Source organism: Misgurnus anguillicaudatus, unplaced genomic scaffold (genome assembly GCF_027580225.2).
Source record: "Misgurnus anguillicaudatus unplaced genomic scaffold, ASM2758022v2 HiC_scaffold_34, whole genome shotgun sequence".
Lineage (NCBI taxonomy): Eukaryota > Metazoa > Chordata > Actinopteri > Cypriniformes > Cobitidae > Misgurnus > Misgurnus anguillicaudatus.
Genome location: NW_027395284.1, coordinates 5,006,967 through 5,032,520, shown reverse-complemented (window position 1 = coordinate 5,032,520; position 25,554 = coordinate 5,006,967). Strand labels below are relative to the sequence as shown.

The 25,554-nt window shown below is 38.3% G+C and overlaps 3 protein-coding genes across 4 annotated transcripts; 2 read left to right on the top strand and 1 right to left on the bottom strand.

The window, feature by feature from the left end:
- Positions 1–2,347: 2,347 nt before the first annotated feature.
- Positions 2,348–25,551, bottom strand: LOC129454081 (uncharacterized). Of its 2 annotated transcripts, none has more exons than XM_073866027.1 (10): positions 25,291–25,551; positions 24,898–24,957; positions 21,134–21,436; positions 20,712–21,029; positions 20,467–20,595; positions 19,918–20,232; positions 6,030–6,302; positions 5,615–5,932; positions 4,414–4,719; positions 2,348–4,294 (listed from the first exon to the last, which is right to left on the bottom strand). In XM_073866027.1, exons 1-10 carry the CDS (start codon positions 25,397–25,399, stop codon positions 4,203–4,205), a joined length of 2,223 nt encoding a protein of 740 aa, XP_073722128.1. In that variant the 5' UTR covers positions 25,400–25,551; the 3' UTR covers positions 2,348–4,202. The 2 variants fall into 2 exon arrangements, with proteins under 2 accessions (XP_073722128.1, XP_073722129.1); XM_073866028.1 differs by having other exon boundaries at positions 24,898–24,947; positions 25,291–25,410.
- LOC141363319 (uncharacterized) lies at positions 8,724–13,326 on the top strand. The gene is made up of 3 exons (XM_073865955.1): positions 8,724–8,948; positions 9,439–11,959; positions 13,276–13,326. Exons 2-3 carry the CDS (start codon positions 9,587–9,589, stop codon positions 13,324–13,326), a joined length of 2,424 nt encoding a protein of 807 aa, XP_073722056.1. The 5' UTR covers positions 8,724–8,948; positions 9,439–9,586.
- Positions 13,697–19,095, top strand: LOC129453840 (uncharacterized). The gene is made up of 2 exons (XM_073865954.1): positions 13,697–17,471; positions 18,983–19,095. The coding sequence occupies exon 1, from the start codon at positions 13,697–13,699 to the stop codon at positions 17,165–17,167; it is 3,471 nt and encodes a 1,156-aa protein (XP_073722055.1). The 3' UTR covers positions 17,168–17,471; positions 18,983–19,095.
- Positions 25,552–25,554: the final 3 nt, after the last annotated feature.

Below are 25,554 nucleotides of genomic sequence, written 5' to 3'. Positions count from 1 at the left end.
GAGAAAATGACTGAGTGAACATATTAAAGAGCTCTCATTTGACACGCGACATTATAAAGTTACTGTAATCCAGGAAATGGAGCACAGAAAATCTGGCAGGCTAATAATAGCAAAAAGCCTGAGGCGGTTTTGACAAAACTAAAACCAACTGACACCAATTAGAAATCTCATGTTGACTGAGGTTTACTTGTGATTTCAATAGAATCGCTGTGTTTACTGTACAAGTATATACTATATCCTACTATATTTTACTATTTTCTATGTTCTAAATTATTTGAAAAAATAAGCTTCTCTGCTCCTAGCCTTTAAAGGAAAACACCACTGTTTTTCAAATTATTAACTATATTCTTATCTCAACTTAGGCTAATTAATAAATCCCTATCTTTATCAATGCGTGCACTTAATCTTTGTACGGCACGTCGTAAATGTGTTAGCATTTAGCCTAGCCCCATTCATTCCTTAGGATCCAAACAGGGATGAATTTAGAAGCCACCAAACACTTCCATGTTTTCCCTATTTAAAGACTGTTAGTTACACGAGTAAGCATGGTGGCACAAAATAAAACGTGGGGATGTTTAAGCGAATAAAAAATGAGATCTAGATTGTATGGCGGAAGAGCACTTACAGTAGTTTGCAACACTTCCACCTCAGCGCACAGTAACATTATCACTCCTGTGAAATCCCCCTAGGTCGAAGTTCTGCAAACTAAGTGCTTTTTAATATCGCAGTCCAGACAGCACAGAAGAAACATGTCCGACCCATCTATTACAATTATTACGTTAAAGGGAGAGCTTCACATGCATCATATTCATACACAAGTAATACACACATCTCTGCAATAAATGAACATTTAAGATTTGTTTCTAGATCGTCTTGAATGTGAAAGAAGTGCAATGTTCCCACATATGTGGGTTTCATTGTCAGACAGAGGGTTATTTGCATTTTTTTTTAATTATTTAATACTGTTCTTTAGAGGAGGATATTGTTTGTACATCATCTAACCATCCTTATATTATTGATTGAGATATATATTTTTGAAAGAGCTACACAATTTAGACAACAGCAGCGCGGGGAGGAAGACAGTTTTGTTTTTAACTTTATTTTAAACCTTAAGTTTCATGCTAAAAAAGCCTTGACAAACACCTTAGTATCAATATTTTTTATATGAGAAAATATCTGTAGCCTACTTTACGATCAGTCCACCCACCCTTAGCCAAACGAAATCTGCATCTCAAAATGCAAACTGTTGTTACAGCTGAGGTAAATACAAGAAAACTTAATTTTTGTGAATATGATATCTTAATGAAATAATAAAAAAACAAATAAGCTCGAAAGTTTAAAAGCTTGTGAAGTGAGAAGTGAAACTTGCCGTTTGTAAGTTAACAGACATCTGCCACATTCGATTTTAATCCAAATATTAACCACAAGCTAAGATTTTCCACTCTAGTCATAAACAGTTGGAGTTCCTGTGTTTATTATTATCTGAGATGTGAACCAAGAGAACATTCTTCCCATTTTTTAAGTTATAGCAAAACAAAGTTGGTGATAGTTTGGATTTATATTTTCAGCTATGCCATATCTTGGCTAGATGTGACAGCTAACTTCCACATGTGGCCTGTATGTACATTCTATCTGGGTTAATCAAAACTCATCCAAACTCTTCACAAAAGTATCTGTCCGACCCTGTGTGTAACTACTGCAGCGGCGTGTATTACGCGGGGGACTCGGAGGACATGTCCCACCCACTTTTTATAAAAAGTAAATTTTTTATTAGAGAGTTGTGTTCACATCATGTTGAGGTTTTAATTGAGCAATGTATATAAATGCAGAATGATTTAAAATTCAAAGAGACAAGATTTCACGTTTTATGGCCAACAGTCACTCATTTGTAGCGTCATTATCACACGCCCCAGCTCGTATCCACAGTCTCGCGCTCTATCCAACATTCTTAGGCCCTGTCCCAAATGGCGCACTTCTTGTGGACTTTCAGATCTTGTGGCCTTAAATTGCGCATGATCGCTTAGTCTACGAGTCCGTAGGCTTTCCCATCTGTCATTTTTACGCTTTGAAGTGTGCTCATCAGCGCCTCCTTTGCCCCCTTGATGCGGTCTTCAACAAAGCCTATATTTTGACACGTTAGCTTTTATTTATACTATTTCGGTATTCATACCTTTATTCACATATTAAGGTGTTGTAGTAGATAAGGCAGTCAGTGGATTTTTTTATAGTTCAGCAGCTCCATCTAGTGTAAACATTGAAAACACACTGATAACTTTTTCATATAGCTATACTCATGTGACAACACATCGATTTAATTCAATAAACCAGCATCCTCATTTTGTCTGGATTAATTCATTTATTATAAAAACATGCATTTGACATATAGACACTGACCTGAGAACAGCACCTCTATTATTAACACATATCACTTTACTGTGGGTACAAATACATGCAAACTGTATATATTTTATAGTGGTTTAATATGTGTAAATGTGCAAAATGTCAACAATATAAAAATATGAGTACAAAAGTCCCTTTTCACAAACAATTAGTTAGTTCATTTAAATAATGTTAGATACATGTGACTTTCAATATGAAAATTATGTTCACAAAACAAAATACAGATATAGTTAGCATTGTGTGCCGTATGCATTTTAAAATTGAGAGGTGAGCTGTTGCTATTCACAATCTTACCTCTAGATGTTGCTAAAATTTACATACACCGCCTATATATCGGAAACACCATCATTTTGCAATACATTTTTAAAGAAACTAACCCTAAAAAGCATATATCCGATAAGTAAAAAAGTAATATATATATATGTCACATTTGTTTCCTGCTGATATAAGTTCTTGTTTTGGCACGAGTTCCCCTTTTTAACAGGAGACTTTTCAAAGTTTGAGCTTTCACTGTTTTAACATCAGATCACTCCTTATGTAAGAAAGTAATACATTTACTGTATATGTTTACACAATGTCCCTCAGATGATTATCATTTAAAACGATAACGATTTAACACTGCTAACTAGATGACCAGTATGATGATTTTGCCGATAGCGATAATGGAAAATACCTTACAAATAAATAGAAGAAACCTATTTATTAAATTGCCTAAAGTAAATCCCAAACCCAAGAGAGAATGGTACAAAAAATTAGGAAACCAAACATAAAACGACAGATGCACCGTATTAAGTAAACGGGGAGGACTGGTGTATCATATTCATGCAAAATTGTATTGCACAACTTTTTATCATTCATATAACATGAATGTAATGCTTTGATTATACTGGCAAATGAATGAAAGTGTTAAATGTTTCTGTTTCTTCTTCTCTCATGAGTTCAGCATCACATTGTGCCCGTACACACTGCATATTAATTTGGTTGCACTTCACCTTTTAATGCTTAATCCAGTTCTGTACACACAAAGTTCAGTCATTTACAGGACTGACAACTGCATTCTACAACCGAATTAACTCCCGCAAAATGCAGGTAGTGACAACCGAATTGAACCAAACTGAACAACTAGTAGTTAATAAAGTGTTTTAACGTGCACCATAGACATGAAAGGTCTCTCTTCTAAAAAAAAATAAATGCCTAGAAGGGGAAAAAGTCTTCTGTATGTGCGGTTCAGAAAATGACGTGGCGTTTGCTGACTAGTGTTGCCAGATCTTGCACTAAAAACAGCGAACAAGAAAAATCCAATATAAAAACCAAAATAAATCCAAATGCTTTACCTCAAAGATCAAAATATTGGCACTGACAGTTTCTCACTTTATTAACACAAAAAACTTGATTGCTTGATGAGCCAAAAGCCACAAACGGTTAAGTGTTTAACCAAATGGACCTGGCAACACTGCAAGACAGCTTGTGGGCAGCATCAAAAATGCCTACAATGCACAACACAGAGACTGAGGTTTATTGCAAAACATAAGCCTGTTAAATCATTTTGGTCAAAGCTGTGAGTGAGTCTTGTTCCATACAGACATGAAGGGTCACTGTCCTGCAAAGTTTAGCTCCAACCCTAATCAAACAAACCTGAAAAATCTAATCAAAGGCTGCTGGGTGACTTGGAAATGGCATTCATGTGGGTGTGATTATGGTTGGAGCTAAACTTTGCATGAATGCCCACCCCTGCTTTACACTGACAGCTGCTCTGTTGTATTATAACTGTGCATATAGTGTTGGTATAAATAGACAACATACTACAGCTGCTGTTGTGAGGTTCGTATGGGAAGTAAAGGAATCACCTCTGACACCATCTCTATATGACCTGCCGTTCCGTCTCTTTCTCGACCTGTGAGAAAACAAAATAAAAATCACAGCCTTCATCTTTTTATATAACTTTTTTTATAAATATAAAGCATGTTTTTGTTGTTTATTTTTGAGTTATTGTGAAAGATTTTAATATCTCACCACGGAGAGAAACTCTGTATCTCTTGTATTTGGTTTCTTTGTTGCTGATGATCTGTAATTTATAAAGTCCTGTGAGTTTACTGGTAATGCCTGTGATGGTGAGAGATCCAGTCTGATCCAGATCGAGTTTGTCTTTGAATCTTTCATCAGCACCACCATAAAGCATCTTCTTGTTTAAATCAGCTTTAGCTATGAGACTTTCTTCAGGTCCAAACATCCACTGTATCATCACATCATCATTCTGTTTGTCAGTAAGATCAGTGTGTAGTGTGACAGATTCTCCCTCCATCACTGACTCCAGTTTCTCTTTATTTCATCCCAGCAAGACAAATAAAAATACAGATAAACGTGAACATTAAGACGATGAAAATGATCAACTTCAATAGTCATGAGTCCCTTTCACACATACAGTCTTTACTGGTAATTTACTGGTAAATTGCAGTTAACATGTCATGTGTGAACAGAACCTTTCCGGTAAATCAGTGCTCCCAATTTACCAGTAAGACAGGTTGTAAGATTAACGGTAATTTGCCGGTAAGCGCTGTGTGTGAACGAAAAATATAGCATTACCGGCATTTAGATGACGTCAGACCGCGCTGACAGATCGGGCGGGCCAATCAGAAAGTTTTTTATGCAGGTGACGCGGTTTCCCCCAGACTGTTTACGGACGTTTCCACACACATGTTGCTTAAAAGTCGAGCACACCTGAAGTTAACATCCACATTTCTTCACCAAAGTTGTTTAAAACAGCTTACCATCTAATTGCCAAATTGCCGACGTCCTTAGCACACCATCAGTGAAGCCTAATGTGCAAACGCGCAGGTTCCGTTTGACGCCGCCTAACGCAATGTTGTTTGGTCACGAGCAACTTTGCGACCGTTTGCCACAGATCCTATATGTACTCCACAGATGTGAAAACAACAAAATACGGACCGTGGATATTAAGTCATAACCCGCCGTTTACAAATACGACACGGACGGAGCTCGCCGGCCGCGCGCCACAGGTAACTTCCGCTTTCTCTCCGAGTTTACCGGTATTTTGATACTGATGTGTGAATGATGTCTTACTGGTAAAAAAACGGAACGTCACTGCATGTGTGAACAGCACATTTTTGTATTTACTGGTAAATTCATTCTGGTAAATTCATGGTAATTTACCAGAATTACTGTGTGAAAGAGGCTATGGATTCATGTGACTCACCATTTATTGCAAGTATGAAACTCTTGCATGTGCTCTCTGATTTGCTGTTGATCTGGAGTTTATAAACATCTGAATGTCCTCTGCTGATGTTTCTGATGGTCAGACCTCCATTCTGTTCATTCAGTGTCAGTCTATCTCTGAATCTCTCATCATTACCATCATATACATACGTCTGAGTCTCACCGCTGGCTCGGTTGATTTCAGCTATACGAGTGTTTTTATCTCCAAACGTCCACAGTATCTGATGGTCTTCATTCAGTTCTGAGACTTGAGTGTGTAAAGTGACAGAATCACCCGCTGTATGTTTTAATGTATTTACTGCATGTGTATGAATACAGAAGAACATTAGTAAAGAAAACAGGTAAACATGTTGTATTAATATTAATATGACTTATAAAAGATTTGAGATACTCACACCAGACAAGAACATTGAATTTCTTATATGAAGTTGTATTTTTGTTTTTAATTTGTAGTTCATAAACTCCAGAGTGGGAGTTTTCAATGTTTTTGATGGTAAGAGATCCAGTCTGATGGTTCAACGTCATGTTTTTATCAGTCTTTCCATTTCTTACAGCTATGATGGCATCTTTAGCTTCAGATCTCCACTGTATCTGATCATCATCCTGTAGTTCAGAAATGCCCGTCTGTAGGTCGACAGACTCTCCCTCTGTAACCTTTATTGTGTCCACTTTATATCACAAAGAAAGACAAAAATAAAGAAATATTGACATATGAAGAGATCTTAACATGCGTCAAATATATAACAGCAGCACTCAGCTTTGTAATACCATCCTCTGACTGAGCGTAATTGATAAGTGTTTGCCTTCTCATGAGGGGGGAATTGTCTGAAGTTTAAAATCATTGGTGTAAATATAAGCCAATCACCAGGGGCGATTCAAGGATTTTTTCAACTTGGGGGCACAAGAGGGGCCACAACTAATACAGAGGGACCAATCTTATATTTTGTGTTTATATGTAGAACTTTACATTTCTGCATTATTTAATACAGAGATACCTTATTATCAATCAATTGCATTTATTCACTGCTTCAAATTAAACCTGTCAAATACAATTTGTATAAACTTTTCACATTTAGGTTTGCGGTTACTGTCTTTTTAAGAGAAGCATGACTGGATTCTGCCTAATATATACATAAACTTAAGATAAATAAATGTTTTTATAAGAAAAAGAATATCGTGGAGATCATTTTGTTTGTATGTGCCCTGTCAAGTACAGAAAGATTTTATGTTTGCGTGCTTTTTGAAAGGCGTCTCTCCGTGTGTGCACTATTGAGAGCCCTTAAACTCGCGCGCACACACACAGATGAGGGCGAATCCCAAACGGCGCAGCATAAACATCGCTCCACATAAAAACGCTATGTTGCTTTTCATTGCTCTATTGGCCAAGTGTATTTTGATGGACTACAGTATGAGCCACAGTAGTGCAACTCTCTCTATAGTCTACACATCAAGAGTTCTGATCTTTGAAGGACACAGGGAATGATCACGTGCGATTGGAGCTGGACCGGACATTTAACTGCATGTGCGTGCGTACAGAAAGTTGCTTACTTTAGCACCTTTTTGTGGTTAACTTTAAAATCACTTGAATGTTAACATTTGCCTTAATAAGCCTTTGAAACATGTGCAAATGATAAACTTCCCCTATTTAAATGTGCGTATTAATCCGCTGCAATCATACAGTATAGTGTCACATTAAGTATAGATCAAAAAAAATAAGTCTGAACGCAGGAAAACCCTGATTGTTTAGCTATCTTGGTCGCAGCAAACATCGAACCTTGTCCTAACACTAAAGAAGATACCAAAGTCTAGCGCTGCAACAACTTGCTAACGTAAATTGAAAAAGAATGCATGTGCTTTTTTCATTAGATAACTGCAGTTCCTGTCGTTCAGAAGAATTGTGGAATTCAAAATGCCAGCCAGAAAAAAAGATTTGATTTGAATGCTTGATTGACAGACAATTTGAAGGGTGGGGGGGCACACTGGGGGGCCAATGAGACTTCCATCGTGCCACATTTAGGTAACTTGATATTTAAATACATTAGGTAAGAGGCGAACGCCACCCCCTGTATGTTTTTTTTTCTTTAATAGATTAAAGTAGGGAAGTACAGTATACCAACCCCGGTGCTAAAGACTTGCTTTTCTTGTTTTATTTTTCTTAGTTAGGTCAGGTTTAAAACAGTAAATATTGGTTTTGTTATGTTTCTTTATTATTTTTTGGAATCACTAGTGTCTCATCTTCTCTCTGATTTATATTTATGTATATCTTTTGGATTCTCTATTTGTCACATTTTCTTACTTGTGTAGTCATTGTAATTTTGTGTCCCTGCATCCTTCTTTTGCTGTCTTCACAAATACAAAAAATACCACAACCATAAATATTACTCCTACAACATTTAAAAAGGTTGTAACATTTAATGGGGGCTCGTCCGGGATCTTTATCAAAATAATTCAACATTTATGTTAGTTGTCGTAATTGTGTGCTTGTGTGGCAAAGAACAATGCCTTAGTTGAAGTATTTGGCAGCACAGGAGTTTCTCATCTGGTTTAGTAGTGTTTAGGATTGCGTGGTTAATCATCTGTAGAACAGATTGAATTGCAGAGAGCAGGATTTGTTGCAGATACTGGACCATTTTCAGATAAATGTAAGTAAACAGTCTCTTAATAAAGCAAATGAGTGGTGGAGCTAATGCTAAAGTGGAAGCAGAAGCTAAGGCCGACATACCACCGTTTGATACTGTTCTGTTGATTCAAAGAAGGAGAAAGACTACATGTCCGGATGGCATTATGTAAGTATACTCCCGTAAGCACTGTGACCGAATCTTTCAAACATGGTAAGGACTGGAGAGTCACATTTCGGCTGACATCAGAGGTATTCAGGTAAATCACAACGTACAGATGGCCAATCAGGGACACAGAGCTTTTTAAATCGATGAGTTTTGAACAAAATCAAAGCGTTTGAGGAAGACAAGGATATCTGGCGCTACAAAAATTTACATTATGTGGAAAATAATGTGTTTTCTGAACCATAACTACGCAAACACATTGTATTATACCAAATACACAAAATAACGTTGTTTAGCAATGTAGAAACTAAATGCTAAATATATGGACTTTCCCAAACACCCCTATCGTTTCATCAGAAATGGACTGTTCCAAAAGTTCGCACTGGGGTTGCTAGGTTACGGAGCGGGAGAGAGAACCGTATAGCGGAGTTGGCTGCACGTTGTAGATAGTTTATAGACCGAAACAGGTGGATTAAGTGCCAAATTATTGAAGTGTTTATTGATTATGTATACGTGTGCGTGCATCACGATGTAAGTAATTAGATATATGTATATAAGTAACTTTATAGGATGTTTACATATTATAGTTATGATTGGTGTGATAACATGCAGATGTTTACACTCCAACTATTATTCGATGATAATATGATTCGATGATATCCAATCAACTATTACTTTATCCGTTTAGCATTCTTGTTATGTGTATATGTTTATATTTATTCATTTAAAATCATAAATGCTTCTTTACATGTTAACAACGCACATGCGCTCTAAGTTTTGCATAATAGCAGCGCCATTGCACGTGCACGGCAGAGACGAGCACGTGAACTGTGCATGCACATAAATAACACACTTTCTATGTGTTTGTGTTTAAGTTTATAATATAAGTAGTTATAATTATAGTATAAATGCAGAGTTGTAGTGTATTAGTTGTTATTCATTATTAATCTGTTTACTAGTTGATTATTTAACCGTTGTAATATTTACATATTCATGTTTGTACTTTATTAATCTGTTTCAGAACCACACATTTCTTATTCAATAAACAAACCTACATTTCTTGAGATATCATTGTCTTGACCAGCAACCTGTAGCCTTCAGCAATCCAACCAGTGGTTTTAAAGAGATTTTACATGGTCCTTCGAGCCGGATGCTGACTGGCTACAGAGATGTCTCAACCAAGGAAAGAAGCACCTGTTGTACGTCCACGACGACAAGTTAAACCCCCAGCTCATTTGGTAGATTACGAGCTTGGTGATCCATTACAGCATCTACAGTCACTCCCTATGACAGGGCGAAGCAGAGTACAGCCCCCAAGCAATGCAGATAATTCCAGATCGACTTCGCCTATTAGTCAGGTGGCAGAGTATGAGAAATGGAAATTAGAAGATGAGTGGTATGCGTCTGATGAACAAGGAGAAGATGTCGAGCTTAAAGCTATGTTACGTACAGTGCAGAATGATAGCGCTGATTTACGTCGTCAAACTAGTCAGCTGCCATTGATTATGTCGGCATTACAGGAGATGCGAATGCAGAATGCCATGTTACATCAGGAGCTACAAAGCCTGAAAGCAGAACAGAGAGCTCAGTCAGTAATACCACCACCCGCATCCTTTGTTCCAGTGGCTAGTCCAGAGACCTCATACTCATATCATCCAGTGCCAGCTCCACGGACAAGAGCGCCACCACCTGCTTCCATGAGAGCACTGCACCCAGTTCAAAAGGACGAGTACACTGACTTAACTGAGGACTTCAGGAATTTAGACATTTCTTCCTTTGCTCACGAAAGAGTACAATCACGAGTACGACACAGCAGTCCGTTTCAACCCAGATATCCCCCATCTTCTCAGCACATCTCATCTCATCAGTCAAAGTTTGAGACTCCAGTACATGAGCAAATGCCACCTGCTCATCCAAATAAGACTCAAGATGTCAGCCAGCCTTCATTTACACAGGAGAAAACATACAAGGGTCCTGCTCCAACCATACCCTTTCTAACATCTGCTGATCCTAGACAATTCTCTAGACTCAGAATAGCCCTTGAGAACATTCTGCCTGAGGATGCAACCGAGCATTTTAAATTTCAGATACTTACTGACCACCTGAAGCTGGAGGAGGCACTTCTTGTGTCAGATTCATACAGTAATTCAAGGTTTCCCTTTACTAATACCATGAGAGCACTAAACAAAATGTACGGTCAACCCCACCAGTTAGCCTTACAACGCATCGCAGATCTGATGGATGGACCAAACATTCGTAGCGGTGATGTGAAAGCTTTTCGGCTGTTTGGACTCCATGTACGCTCATTAGTTAGTATGCTGGAACAACTTGGCCAGAATGGAATGACTGAGCTGGAGTGTGGATCACATGTTTCCAGACTTATGAGCAAACTACCACATGACCTCAGGTCCAGTTTTAAGAGGTACATACATCCTCTGGGAGTTACCATTCCTACATTACTGGACTTCGCCGAATGGCTTGAGTACGAGCTTCAGGTTCAGGAAGACCACACTGATTACAGCCCGCAACTCAAACAAGTGTCATCGGTTCAGAGAAAGGAGATGAGGAAAGAGTATAAGCAAAACCGCAAACCCACTGCCATTTTCCTTGGAACAGAGAAACCAAAGGCTGCTTTAGTATCACCAGCTGATCAACAGAGACCAACTGCTGCTAAGAGAGAATGGGTGAATGCTTACTGTGCATACTGTGATAACAACAGACATTACCTGAATAACTGTGAGAGCTTTAAGTTACTCAGCAAAGAACAGAAAGTGACATGGATTAGGACCCAGAATAGATGCTGGCGCTGTGGACGCGGTCACCAAGCAGCTTACTGCACTCTGAAAGTTCTCTGTCAAACCTGTAACAGAAAGCACTTGGTTGCACTACATGATGTAAATGAGAAAGGTAGAGAAACAGAAGAATCTGTTCCGACCAGTGCAGTATTATATGTTGATCGTCCCACCTGTGACAACAAGATTCTGTTAAAAGTGACCAAAGTTTTGCTCAGAAATGGCAACAAAGCTATGGAGGCTTATGCTGTACTTGATGATGGGTCAGAGCGAACCATTATCCTCAATGATGCAGTACAGAAGCTAAAACTGAAGGGACAGCCAGAGGACTTAGCCCTTCGCACAGTCAGGCAAGAGACACAGACCATTCATGGGGCGGCTGTAACATTCACAGTGTCTTCAATGGATAACCCTCGTAAGGTTTTCAGGATTCGGAGTGCCTTTACAGCTGACAGCCTGGGACTAGCAGAGCACACCCACCCAGTCAAGGTACTTCAGAAAAGATACAAACACCTTGCAGGTCTGCCGCTTCAGCATTTTCACAATGTGAAACCTGGGATTCTTATTGGTTCTGACTGCCCTCACCTCATAACACCCATAGAACCACCCACCAAACATGAGACGTCTCCCCGACGTGCAGATCATGTCTATATTAGGTCGGTTGGTCCAGGCCCTTATCTGTATGTCTATACAACGTGCAGATCTGGTACAGTATCTGGACGTCTGACTATGACCCCTCTTGGACGTCAGGTAGACGTCCAAAAGGGGTTCGGGAAATCAATACAAAAACATTTTATACAAATGTGGTCTATGAGTTCTGAGTCAAAAAACATAAACATCACGTGTATTTTTGTAGAAAAATTTTGTTAAGCTGATAAAATAATGTAATCTTTATATATGAATGAGTGTTCAAAAACATAGCACTGCTCATAGATAAAGTTCCACCTTAAATGCTCTCTCTCTCTCTCTCTCTCTCTCTCTCTCTCTCTCTCTCTCTCTCTCTCTCTCTCTCTTTAATTAACAGAGATGTATATGCTGACGTTTTATTGAAAATGTTTTGTCACCATAATGACGATCATTGATTCCTTTAGTTGGGTAGTTTGACTCTTTGACTTTTCATAGTAGTGTTTGGTCTTTGTAGGAGTGTTTGCTAAAGCATGTTATTTGCTGCAAAGAAAATTTGTTATAAACAAAACTCACATGTGGATCTTACAACTTCACTGAAAGTTTACCAATAGTAATACCACATATGTAAAGTCTGTAAATTCATTTTGTAATCCATGTAGTATTGTCTCAATTTCTCAGTTGATTTGAGGTGTCACATCCAACTTATTATTTAGGTTCATACCACCACTGGGAAGCGCTTATATACAATTAAAAGTCCAGATTTCATTGTCACATATGCAGACATCAAGAATCAGCCCATGAATCACAACAGTGGTGACACTCTCTGGACTCATGAGTTTTATAATACGCTGGTGCAATGCATTGCAACATTTAGAAAACTCACCATCATTGTGATTCATGAGCTGATTCTTGATGTCTGCATCTGTGTCAAAAAAATCTAGACTTTAGATTTTTCATTACAGCCACGAGGTTTCATTTTCAGTTACAGTAGGCAGCAGTATGCACTGCAGCTCCAAACAAAACTGAGATAGAAGTTTAATTTTAAACAAAATTTATGATGCCTTGTCTGTGTTGTTAGTTCAGTTATGTTATGTCATACCATCACTTCTGACCATCAATGTAATTAATGTGAAGCCACAAGTAAGTTGCATTGATAACAACCACTTGGTGCAATAATAATGTGTTTTACAAAACACCATCAAGCACACACACAACAATATAAAAACAAAGAGTCAAACTACCCAACTAAAGGAAACACTGATCACCATGATGGTGACAAAACATGTTAAATAAAACATCAGAATCTTGTAAATTCTCAAAAACGAGCAGGTAGAAATGACAAAAAATAGAGTGAATTTGGTTTGTTTAGTCAGTATGGTCCTACTTCAAAACAATGCTTTGTTAAAAAACTTTTTGTAATGGTGATGACATTGTTTTAGAGAATGTACGTAACAATTATCCAGCGAGATCAAGTGTGGGAGGGAGAGTGAAGTTCACGTCACTTCACTTCAATTATTGAACGATAGAGAGAGAGAGAGAGAGAGAGAGAGAGAGAGAGAGAGAGTAAGAAATTTAGAGAGCGCAAGAGAGAGAGAGAGAGAGAGAGAGAGAGAGAGAGAGAGAGAGAGAGCAAGATTGCAGACGCAGACAGTTAAGGTGGAACTGGTATATTTGGGAATTATCTATAAGCAAATTTTTTTAACATTTATTCATATATAAAGATAATATATACACATATAATGTTTAAAAAGGCCACGTTTTAAATAGTTTTACTTTGCTTGGAGGTCCCCTTGACATCAATCTTGGATGTTCAGAACAGGTCATAAAAAGACGTCATAAAAACTTTCATTCTGGCTCCTCATGGGACGTCGAAATGACGTCTTTTTAAGACGCTTTGCTCAGTGGGCAGTCAGACTAGGCCCACCGGGTGGCCCTGCTGCTGTGAGAACACGCTTGGGATGGACATTACAGGGTCCAGCACAAGATATAACAACCAGATTTTCCCCACAGCATTGTCTCTTCACTAGCCTGCGACCCATTGACAGCCTGTATGCTGATGTGGAGAAACTGTGGAAAATGGACATCCTCCCATTTCAGAGTGAGAAAGTACTAACAAGGTCACGACAAGACCAGGAGTCCATACAGCTACTCCAAGACAAAACAGTGAGAGTAGACGTTGATGGAGTCCAGCGATATGCAACCCCTCTGCTACGTGTTAAGAACATGCCATTCCTTCATGCACCCAAAGAAGCTGTACTGCCACAATTACGGGGAATTGAAAATCGGTTGGAAAGAAAACCTGATCAAGCAGCAGCATACCAGGAAGAGATAGTCAGGTTACAGAAAGCTGGCTACATCATGAAACTCAACCCTGAACAGGTGAAACAGTCCAAGGAAACTTGGTACATACCACACCATATGGTAGAGCATAATGGAAAGAACAGGGTCGTATTCAACTGTTCATTCACATACAAAGGCCAAAACTTAAATGAGTTCTTGCTACCTGGTCCAACACTCAGTCCTTCTCTCCTGGCAGTTCTACTACGTTTCAGAGAACATTCCATTGCAGTTAGCAGCGACATTCGTGGTATGTTCCATCAGGTGCGCCTTCTGCCCGAAGACAAGCCGCTGCTGCGATTCCTATGGAGAGATTTACAGAAAGATAAACCGCCAGAGGTATATGAATGGCAAGTGCTTCCCTTTGGAACTACATGCAGTCCCTGCTGTGTTACATTTGCTTTACAGAAGCATGTTCAGGATCACAGTGAGTCCATAGACACACAGGTTTCCGTGGAGAAATCTTTTTATGTTGACAACTGCCTTCAAAGCTTCACCTCCAGTGAAATGGCCAAAGACCTAGTAGACAGACTCCGCAGCCTCTTAAGCTCGGGAGGCTTTGATTTAAGGCAGTGGGCGAGCAATGATCCATCAGTCATCAGTCACTTACCAACTGACGTTCAATCCCAAAGCAGCATTCAGTGGCTTAGTGAAGGTCATCAGAATGCACAGGAGTCAACTCTTGGTTTGCACTGGCACTGTTTATCAGACACCTTGTCATATAAACCTCGCAACCTTGACCACTCCCCACCTACAATGCGGAGCATCTACCATGTTCTAGCCAGCCAGTATGACCCCATTGGCTACATTGTGCCATTTACTACACGAGCCAAAGTAATTGTGCAAAGATTATGGGACAAGAAAAGAGAGTGGGATGACCCTAGATTGCCTGAGGAACTGTTAAGCTCATGGAAAGCCTGGGTGAATGAGCTGGACGAATTACAGAACATCAACTGGCCGAGGTGTTACTGTAGCAAAGAGCTCGATCATCATACTAGTGTAAGGCAGATTCATATTTTCTGTGATGCTTCAGAGCAAGCTTACGGCTCCGTAGCATACCTGCGGACGGAAGACCAGGGTAGAGTGGAAGTAGCCTTTGTCACCGCCCGATCCCGTGTAGCTCCTAGGAAACAGCAAACCATTCCTCGCTTGGAGCTATGCGCAGCTCTGACTGGCGCACAGCTTGCAAAAGTTTTGAGAACAGAGCTAACTTTGCCTATCCAAAGCATTACTCTGTGGTCTGATTCCACAACTGTGCTTAACTGGCTTCTGTCACAATCTTGCAGATTCAAAGTGTTTGTAGGCACCAGAGTGGCTGAAATACAGGAGCTCACGGAGTCTGATACCTGGAGGTATGTGCCTTCACAGGAGAACCCTGCAGATGACATCACAAAAGGTAGATCTATCCGTGACATAGGCCGTGAAAGCAGATGGTACAGTGGTCCCAAATTTCTTAGCCAAACATCTCATAGCTGGCCCGAGATGCTGCCGCTAACCACCACTAATCATGACAACGAACTGAGAAAGTCAGCCTTTTGTGGTTTAACAACTTCCACTGTGCCTACCCCAGACCTGCAGCAGTACTCAACCTATACAGATTTGCTGAAAGCCTATATTCAACATGACAATACACCAACAGCAGATGACTATAAAGGAGCAGAGCTGGCAGCTCTTCGTAAGATTCAAACTGACTCCTTCGCAGAGGAACTGTCATGCTTAAGAGCAAACAAACCCTTGCCAAAACATAGTCGATTGTTATGCTTAGCTCCTGAATTCGATGATGTCATAGAACTTATACGTGTTGGTGGCCGCCTCCGTCAATACAGCCCACTGGAAGAAGATGCCATTCATCCTATCGTCCTTGACTCACGCCACCCAATTACCAAACTAATAATCAAAGAATATGACAATCAATTGCATCACCCAGGGCCAGACAGGGTGTTTGCTGAGCTTCGAAGAAAGTACTGGGTGTTACGGGGACGAGCAGCAGTCAAAAGTCATCAACGGCAATGCACAGAGTGTCAAAGATGGCGGGGACAACCACACCCTCCCAAAATGGCAGATCTTCCTCAGGCCAGATTAAGGATCCATCAACCAGTATTTTATTCCACGGGTGTAGACTGTTTCGGACCTTACACTATAAAAGTGGGACGTAGGAATGAAAAGAGATGGGGAATCATTTTTAAATGCATGACCTCACGGGCAGTCCATATTGATATACTTACCAGTATGGACACAGATTCCTTCTTGATGGCCCTACGGAGATTCATAGCCAGACGCGGCAAACCCTTTGAGCTTTTGGCAGACCAGGGTACCAATTTCAGAGGAGGAGAAAGAGAACTAAGAGAATCGTTTATGGCTCTTCATCCTGAGTTACAAGCTCACCTCGCCAGCCAGCAGATAAGATTTCTCTTTAACCCACCCAGTGCACCTCACTTCGGAGGATGCTGGGAGAGAGAAATACGTTCTCTAAAGGCAGCGCTTCAAGTCACACTTGGTGCCCAGACGGTCAGTGAAGAAGTACTGAGAACAGTCCTTATAGAAATAGAAGGTATTCTCAACTCCAAACCCATTGCCTACACCTCTTCTGACATTGCGGATCCAGACCAAGTAACTCCAAACCTCTTGTTGATGGGGCGGCGGGATGCCTCATTACCTCAAGTCACATACCATGATTCTGAACTCTTGAGCCGTAGAAGATGGAAGCATAGTCAGCTCCTCGCTGATCACTTTTGGAGACACTTTATTCGTCACTACCTACCAAACCTTCAGATTAGGCAGAAATGGAAAACAGGAGGAACTGATCTGCAGATTGGAGATACCGTTATGATCATAGACCAGCAATTGCCACGTGCTTTGTGGCCGGTGGGAAAGGTTGTTCAGGTACATCCTGGAACTGATAAGAGAATTAGATCGGCAGAGATACAGGTGAAAGACAAAACTTACACCCGACCTGTAGCCAAGTTAGTATGTCTGCCCCCTCTCCATGATTAACTCCCATCCTGGACTAATAGAAAGATGAGCCACTTTTATAAATCAAATTCACAAGGTGAATTTGGGGGCGGCTGTAGAAACTAAATGCTAAATATATGGACTTTCCCAAACACCCCTATCGTTTCATCAGAAATGGACTGTTCCAAAAGTTCGCACTGGGGTTGCTAGGTTACGGAGCGGGAGAGAGAACCGTATAGCGGAGTTGGCTGCACGTTGTAGATAGTTTATAGACCGAAACAGGTGGATTAAGTGCCAAATTATTGAAGTGTTTATTGATTATGTATACGTGTGCGTGCATCACGATGTAAGTAATTAGATATATGTATATAAGTAACTTTATAGGATGTTTACATATTATAGTTATGATTGGTGTGATAACATGCAGATGTTTACACTCCAACTATTATTCGATGATAATATGATTCGATGATATCCAATCAACTATTACTTTATCCGTTTAGCATTCTTGTTATGTGTATATGTTTATATTTATTCATTTAAAATCATAAATGCTTCTTTACATGTTAACAACGCACATGCGCTCTAAGTTTTGCATAATAGCAGCGCCATTGCACGTGCACGGCAGAGACGAGCACGTGAACTGTGCATGCACATAAATAACACACTTTCTATGTGTTTGTGTTTAAGTTTATAATATAAGTAGTTATAATTATAGTATAAATGAAGAGTTTGGTTCCAAAACGCAATAAACGCCATTTTTGAAAAAAATGAGTTACTGCCAAAATCAGTATTATATCAGGTCAGTAGTTAAAAGTAAATTCTTAATTTTACGCAAAATCCAATATCCGCCGTGTTATTCTGTCATCTTTTCTCCCTTTTTTCCCAAAATGCGACAAACGCCACTCCCACTATTTTACAGAACGCAATAACTCCATTTCTGATATTACAGCCCACCGTTCACGCAATGTAAACAAACAATGGCGGACGCGCGTAGTACACGGAGTCCTAGTTTTCCTCATCTACTTTGTACTACGTGATCAACAAACAAAACAAAATAATACTTTAATTGCATCTCTAAACCTGTGATGGTTTTCTGTGATGGGAAAGAAACGTAAGCCATCAGCATCTAACATTTTCCCTGAGAGGCACTCGGGAGACGGGTGCTTGTTCTCCTGACAGCATCAAGCTTCTCATGCTAACACATTGACCCCAGAGGATCTTATGAAAAACTTTACCTAATTTTACTCAAAGTCAACGAAAATCGAGCAGGACCAAAAACATTTTACAGTCGATCGCTGTGAAAGACGTTAAGCGAAGACGTCAAGTAACCGCAATGACAGGGTTCTTCATATGACAAAGTAAGTGTTTTGATTAATAACATTAATGTTTATATTTTTAATTAGTGTGTACAACTAGTCAACTAAATGAATATAACATGGCAAAGATGAATGCACATTTATATAGGCTATTGATTCAATAGATTTATAGCATTTTGAATAAAAACTTGTCATGGATTTATTGCATTTTGTGGAAAAAATAATCCGTTTTTATAATAAATCTTTGAAAATCAACTTATGGATTTGAATTTTTTATGTTTTTATAACCTAAAGATGCTGTGTGAAAGTTTGTAACAGAAAATAGTTGTTTTCATCTTGTCACTTTCTTGGTATAGAAAACACGTTTTTACCAAAATTTGTCAAAATGGATTTATTGCGTTTTGGAACCAAACTCTTCAAATGCAGAGTTGTAGTGTATTAGTTGTTATTCATTATTAATCTGTTTACTAGTTGATTATTTAACCGTTGTAATATTTACATATTCATGTTTGTACTTTATTAGGCTAATCTGTTTCAGAACCACACATTTCTTATTCAATAAACAAACCTACATTTCTTGAGATATCATTGTCTTGACCAGCAACCTGTAGCCTTCAGCAATCCAACCAGTGGTTTTAAAGAGATTTTACAAGCAATGAAATAAATGCTCTTTAAGGGATGTTTAGCCGAACGCATAGTAATGTATCTTAATGAGCGAAGGTTAATACTTTATCGCACGCAGCCGTACTTGCCGATGAGTTTATTTTGAACAAGATGAACATGAATATATTTTCTTCTACGCGTCCTAAAAAGATGCAGATTGACAGTTACAGTTATTACATGTCATTTTGACCCTCTAAAGATGATCAGAACAATTTTGGAGAAGATCAGGATGATTTGTTTGAGAAATCATTTTGTCCAGAAATCAAGCTGCGTAGAAACTACAGCATCAGAGTCACAAGAGTCCTCCCAAGAAATGTGTAAGGTGTGAACAAATGGCAAAAACAATGTCACGTTTTATAGTGAGGACGCATGTCATCGCGAACAAGGTACCTTTCAGCTCTTTGATATGGGTTTTAAATACAGATTACCATTCACGACAAGAAATGTCTGTAAACTGGAATAATGGAGAGATCAGGAATCTTCATAGAACAGAACGCGTCATGCGCAAGTTCATGATCAGATCAGAAAATGGTTTCCCCAGGGAGAAATAGCGGATGATAAGCAAACTTACACATCTTTCTGTAATCTGTTAGAGAAATATATGGATTGGCTGTACACACGAGGCCAAAAGGGTGTCTGTTTCAGATTTATCCACTCTTGGACCCAGTTTAAAAACGACAGATCCGTCTGGATGAAATGCCAATTCAATAAAAATAAATCTATACATTTACAGCTGAACACGTCTCCGTGTGGACACACTCTAAAACACTCCTAAAATCATTATAGCATTAAAGTAATTGATTTTCTCACCTCGGACAACAACTCTGAATCTCTTTGATTTAGTGATTTTGTTTCTTCTGGTGATCTCTCGATGATAATCTCCAGAGATCCTGATTCTGACATCATTGATGGTGAGATCTCCGGTCCTCTTATCCAGATGAAGTTTGTTTCTAAATCTCTCATCATCAGTATATGGGACATTATAGGTCTTTTTATGAACCTGAGCGATGATGGGGCCTTTTGCTCCGAACCGCCAGATTATTTTATGATGGTCTTGTATTTCAGTGATCCCAGTTTTCAATATGGCAGAATTTCCCTCCATCACTGACACAGTCTTCATTTTATCTGTCTCAGACAAACAGAAAACATTCAAGAACAGTTTTAGAAATATCATATGAATCTCACAAGACTGAAATACTTTTATGTTGCTAAATTGTTTCCTTAAAATTAACACCCTTCAGGAAATTACCCTTTGAATTAGACAATCATGTACATCAATCTAAAAGAACACTTCCTCTACAGTACAGTACAGTACAGTACAGTACAAAAACTCAATCATCGGTAGATTACACCAGTTACCTTTGAGATGAGAGTATTTCCTCCTATATCCAATAGCCACAACCAGTATTATAGCTCCCAGTATAGGCAACAGGACAGCAGCACATATCAGTCCTGTATATGATGTAGACAGTTCTGGTTCTGCAGCGGCTATAGAGAGACAAACATTAATGCACAACAGTTAGTCTTAGTGTATTTGCCATATAAAATCAAAAATGTTATAAATAACTTAAACTTAAAAAGAAAATTTAAAGATTTGATCTTACCCACAAACACATTGTATCTCTTGTATATAGTCTCTTTGATGTTGGAGATCTGTAGTTGATAAACTCCTGTGTTTGTAGTTTTGAGATCTTTGATGGTGAGAGATCCGGTCTGATGATCCACATGAAGTCTGTCTCTGTATCTCTCATCAAAATCATATGAGATGTTATGATTTATGATGATTTCAACTAGACGAACGTCTGGATTTGAAGGTCCAAACATCCACATCATTAGATTGTGTTTCTTTATTTCAGTCACTCCAGTGTTCAATGTGACCGAATCTCCTTCTCTTTTGTTTTCTACTCCAGCAAAAAACACATCTGGAAAAAAATACGCAGATGTTTGTCAGATTTATTTTATGACACAAAAATATTAAAAACAGGGAGTGCAAATAAGAAAATTGCTAGTTATCTTAGTTACTCACCCTGTACAGTAAGACTGAATGTTTTGATGAAGGTTTCATTTGTGATTATTTTTAGTTGATAAGGTCCAGCATGTTTGGTTCTGATATCGCTGATAGTGAGAGATCCAGTCTGATTGTCCAACTGAAGTCTGTCTTCAAATATCCCATCATCAGTATCATACAAATTAATATTTCCTTCATTCATTTTAGCTATAATACCATCTCTGTACAACCAGATCAGATAAAGTTTACGTATGTCAGTAACTCCAGTTTTAAATGAGACTACATTTCCCTCCAGCACTGAAACTTCCTCACCAAACACAGCTGAAAAACAAAGACAGATACTCAGCCTTACAGTGAGTTTACCACAGTTCTACCTTCAGTTTATAATGTTAAACGGATTGTGGGTACACAAGTGTAAATTAAAAAAAAATCTATATTCCAGTATAGTAAAGTACTAGAAAAATCATTTTAAAATGCAAAAATATATCAATAAACTATATCTTTATGCAACAGGTGGTTAAAACGCCAAAGTATTACCAACAACAATAAAATTTAGCATTTTTTCTTTCAACAAAACAACTTTTAAAGGATAGCATTTTATATGATAAAACTTCATTAATGCTATTGTACTACACTCTTAGAACAGATGTGTTAAAACAACACAATCAGTGTTAGTTAGGGCACAACACACTAAATGCTTTGTCCCAGAATACACACATCTGTGTTTTTATTGGAACAACACGTTTTGTGCTACTTAACACAACCTGTGTATTATTTGAACACAAAATTACACATAATATGTTAAATAGCATAACACAAAAAATTTGTAAAAATTGAACACATAGCCTACTTTCTTAGTGTGTACTAAACTTACACTAGAGACCACGCCCGCCGACAGGGGGGGACAAACGGGTCTGTTGTCCCGGGCCCAGGGTGGGGGTGGGCCCAGAGGGGGGCCCAGAACTGGAACCTATGGAATTATTGTTAAAAATAAAGAAAATATTTTATTCATTTGATTTGAAGTTCAGTACGCTCAAAATGTCCGGTCAGACTCAGCACAAGTCCGGTGCTCAGAAAATAAAAGAAAAGAAGAAAATATAGGCCTTATAGAGGAAAATAGAATTCCTAATTCTCCCCATTAGGAATCTGTGACCGCAGATATAGTCACTGCATCGCGTGTGTTTAGAAGTCTGTGCTGTTTTCTGTGAGGTTTTTATGAGAGAAAGCACAAACTATTTAATATTTCATGTGTAAAACTTGAATTTGAAATAAAACTTACCGCGGAGAAGATAATGAGACGAGATCTCTATTGCTAAGTGACGCGACAATTATTTATTATTTCAAATCCGTTTACAAGATAAATATAAATTGTTAAACAGATGAAATTATCTTGATATAGGCTACATTCATAATGAGAAGCCTTTTCTTTTTACTGTTACACTGTAGACAGTAATATATGTATTTTATATAAAACTCTATGGTCGTGACAGCACATTGTTCATTATCTGTTGGTTCATGTTGGTCCAGTTTAATTCAGGGTAATCCTTTAATAAAATGTAATTATAAAATATTTTATTGTTTTGTAATATTCACAGCGCACATTCTCTCAAATGAATGTGCTTAATGTGCTTAAAACATGTTTAATTATTCTGCAAAATTCCGCATAGATTTTGCAAAAGAAATCCGCAGAAATAGCAAAAAATAACTCCTTGCACAGATTCCTTATACAGCTGTACTACTCTTGCAGCAATTAAAGCAGTTCAGATTTGTTTTAAATGGCAAAATAGTTATATTTCTTTTTTTTATTTACATTTTAGAGTATTTTTGTTTGTTCCAACAAGCGGTTAGCAGCCGACAGCAAGTTGACGACATGTTTGATGAATTGAACTCTCAAATCAACACTTCACTTGTCATTAATAACAACTACATAAAATATATATTTCCAGCATATCACAGTGTTAGTTTAAACGTTTATTATCTACACACACTATTTTTTAAAAGCGGAGGCAGGTTGCTCTGCTGCTCGCAGCTGCAACGGGGGCAGAAATATAAAAATGAAAAGGGCTATAGCTACAAAACGAAACGAAATAAACATGAAACCGAATAAACATGCAACCTGCTTACAACTTCGCTATGCATATATAGATTATGTATTGGATGCTGTTTGCATAGATTATGCGCAGTATCCAAGGTTTTAGTCCTCCATTAATATTTTTTCCCGGTGCGCTGCGGTACTGCTGTTAAATACGCAACAGCTGCATTGTAAATGTGTGGCTGGCTGTGCTTATAGCGGACTCGTGCTATAGGTTAAAAGTCTTACTACGTTTGTTTTGCAATTATCGTCTGTCAAAATGTTATTTTAATTAAATTGAAAAATATAAAAAGACGGAGAAGCCTAAATAAGCTCGAGGTCCGCCCGCGTATCAGCTGTGAGGTTAAAATTGGCCGAAACCCGACCTGAGGGATGTAAAAAGGTCGGGTCGGGCTTGGGCTGAAATGCAGGGCTCTACCCTCAGTCGCATTCATTGAGAAAAATGCAATGCATGCTCATCATGAAAGCTCTTTACAAAATAATATCCCTCTGGGCTTTTGGTTCAAAGGCGTGCATGTTTGGAGAAATTTTGATTGAGTTTATATGTTTACTTCAAATTTCTAAAGAGGGGAGTAATATTTATTCAATTTTTAGTCCAAACACGGCATAATATTAGCTGAAGTTGTTTTACTGATATTTCCAATAGTCTGTTCATAATTCATACGTGATTATGATATTTTGTGTCAGTATACAGTGTCAGTACACTGAAAAAAAATATTCATTGAATTTAATCAGTTTTTTAAGGTAAGTGGTTGCAATCAATTTATTTAAGCTACATTTAAACAAAAGTTTTATATTTTATTTTACTTTACTAATCTTTTTTGTTTAAATGTAGCTTAAATAAATTGATTGCAACCGCTTATCTTAAAAAATTGATTAAATTCAATGAATATTTTTTTTCAGTGTACTACATTTAAAGGTGCAGTGTGTAGATTTTAGAAGCATCTAGTGGTGAGGTTGCAAATTGCAACCAACGGCTCAATCCACTCACCCCTCGCTTTTGAAACGCATAGAGAAGCTACAGTAGCCACCACCGGTAAAACATGTCATCGTCAGAGACAACTTAGTAAAAAAAGTTTGTCCGTTAAAGGTTTCTGTAGAAACAAAGCGACACAAAATGGCGACCTCCACGTAAGGGGACCCTCTGTGTATGTAGATAAAAACTTCTCATTCTAATGTAATAAAAACATAACGGTTCATTATAAAAAGGTCTTTATACACCCCTGATAATATAGTTTTGTATATTATTTTGCATTTCTGTCAAGAGATCCTTCTAAAAATTACACACTGCACCTTTAACTAAATGTTTTATACAATGTATAATATGCAATATTCGTGGGTCCTGAATCTGATAATGCCAAATGTCTTGTTACCAGTAAAAAGTAAGGGGTGGGGGGCCCTCTAAGATTATCTTGTCCCGGGCCCAGGCAAGACTGTCAGCTGGCCTGCTAGAGACACACCCAGATTTAATGGTTGCTATCATTCATAGATTCGGGTATCTTGAGCAAATACCACGTTTTATCAAGTTTATAGGTTTAATAAATGATTTTCTGATTATAAACACATGTAAGGATTTGTTACATTAAACTTGAAAGTTGCTTTCTATCACTGTCATGCAAGATAATGCAAAGTGAAAGCAAAAGTAAGAGAAAACGTTTAAACAAACAAGAAAACGTTTAAACAAACTTACCATTTAAACTTAACGAGAAGATAAAAAACAGCAACATTTTCTTTATAATTCTGTAAAATTCTGTAAGAAATCCACGTGAAAAAAATGACTGAGTGAAGATGTTAAAGAGCTCTCATTTGACACACATCATGATAACGGTACTGTAATCCAGAAAGGAGCAGATGGGGATTTTCAGGCTAACAACGTCAAATATTGACAGAGGCACGTTTAACAAAACCTTTAAAACCGAGGTTTACTTGATTTCAATAGAAATCATGAATCGCTATGTTTACTATATGTACAAGTATTTCTACTATTCTACTATATACTATTTTCTGAATTATTTGAAATAGTAGCTCGCATCAAATTCAAAAATCTTCTCCTTTAACTCCATCATTGTGTCAGCACTCTTACCTTCACTCGCTAATACAGATGTGCCTTCTGCACTATGCCAACAAAGCGACGTTGTGTCATTCCAAAAAGGGAAAAGATCACGCGCACATTCTGTTGATCTGATCCACATCTGTGGAATGGTCTGCCTGTTGTGACAAGATCTGCTTACTCTTTAAACCATGGGCCGGCGCTAGAGGTGGGCTAGCAGGGCAAGCCCCGATTATTATGATAATTTGCCTGATATGCGTCCTGAGTTTTATTGCGCGTTAAAATATGTTATATTCC

What these genes read in the sequence shown, in the direction of transcription:
- LOC141363319 (XM_073865955.1), top strand. Translation starts at nt 9,587, where the DNA reads ATGTCTCAACCAAGGAAAGAAGCACCTGTTGTACGTCCACGACGACAA. An exon ending in TGACCCCTCTTGGACGTCAG is followed by an intron (nt 11,960 to 13,275) that starts GTAGACGTCCAA and finishes ACATTGTTTTAG; the next exon opens with AGAATGTACGTAACAATTAT.
- LOC129453840 (XM_073865954.1), top strand. Translation starts at nt 13,697, where the DNA reads ATGGGACGTCGAAATGACGTCTTTTTAAGACGCTTTGCTCAGTGGGCA.
- LOC129454081 (XM_073866027.1), bottom strand. Translation starts at nt 25,399, where the DNA reads ATGTGGATCAGATCAACAGAATGTGCGCGTGATCTTTTCCCTTTTTGG. An exon ending in ATTCAGTCTTACTGTACAGG is followed by an intron (nt 21,030 to 21,133) that starts GTGAGTAACTAA and finishes ATTTTTTTCCAG; the next exon opens with ATGTGTTTTTTGCTGGAGTA. An exon ending in GAGATACAATGTGTTTGTGG is followed by an intron (nt 20,596 to 20,711) that starts GTAAGATCAAAT and finishes GTCTCTCTATAG; the next exon opens with CCGCTGCAGAACCAGAACTG.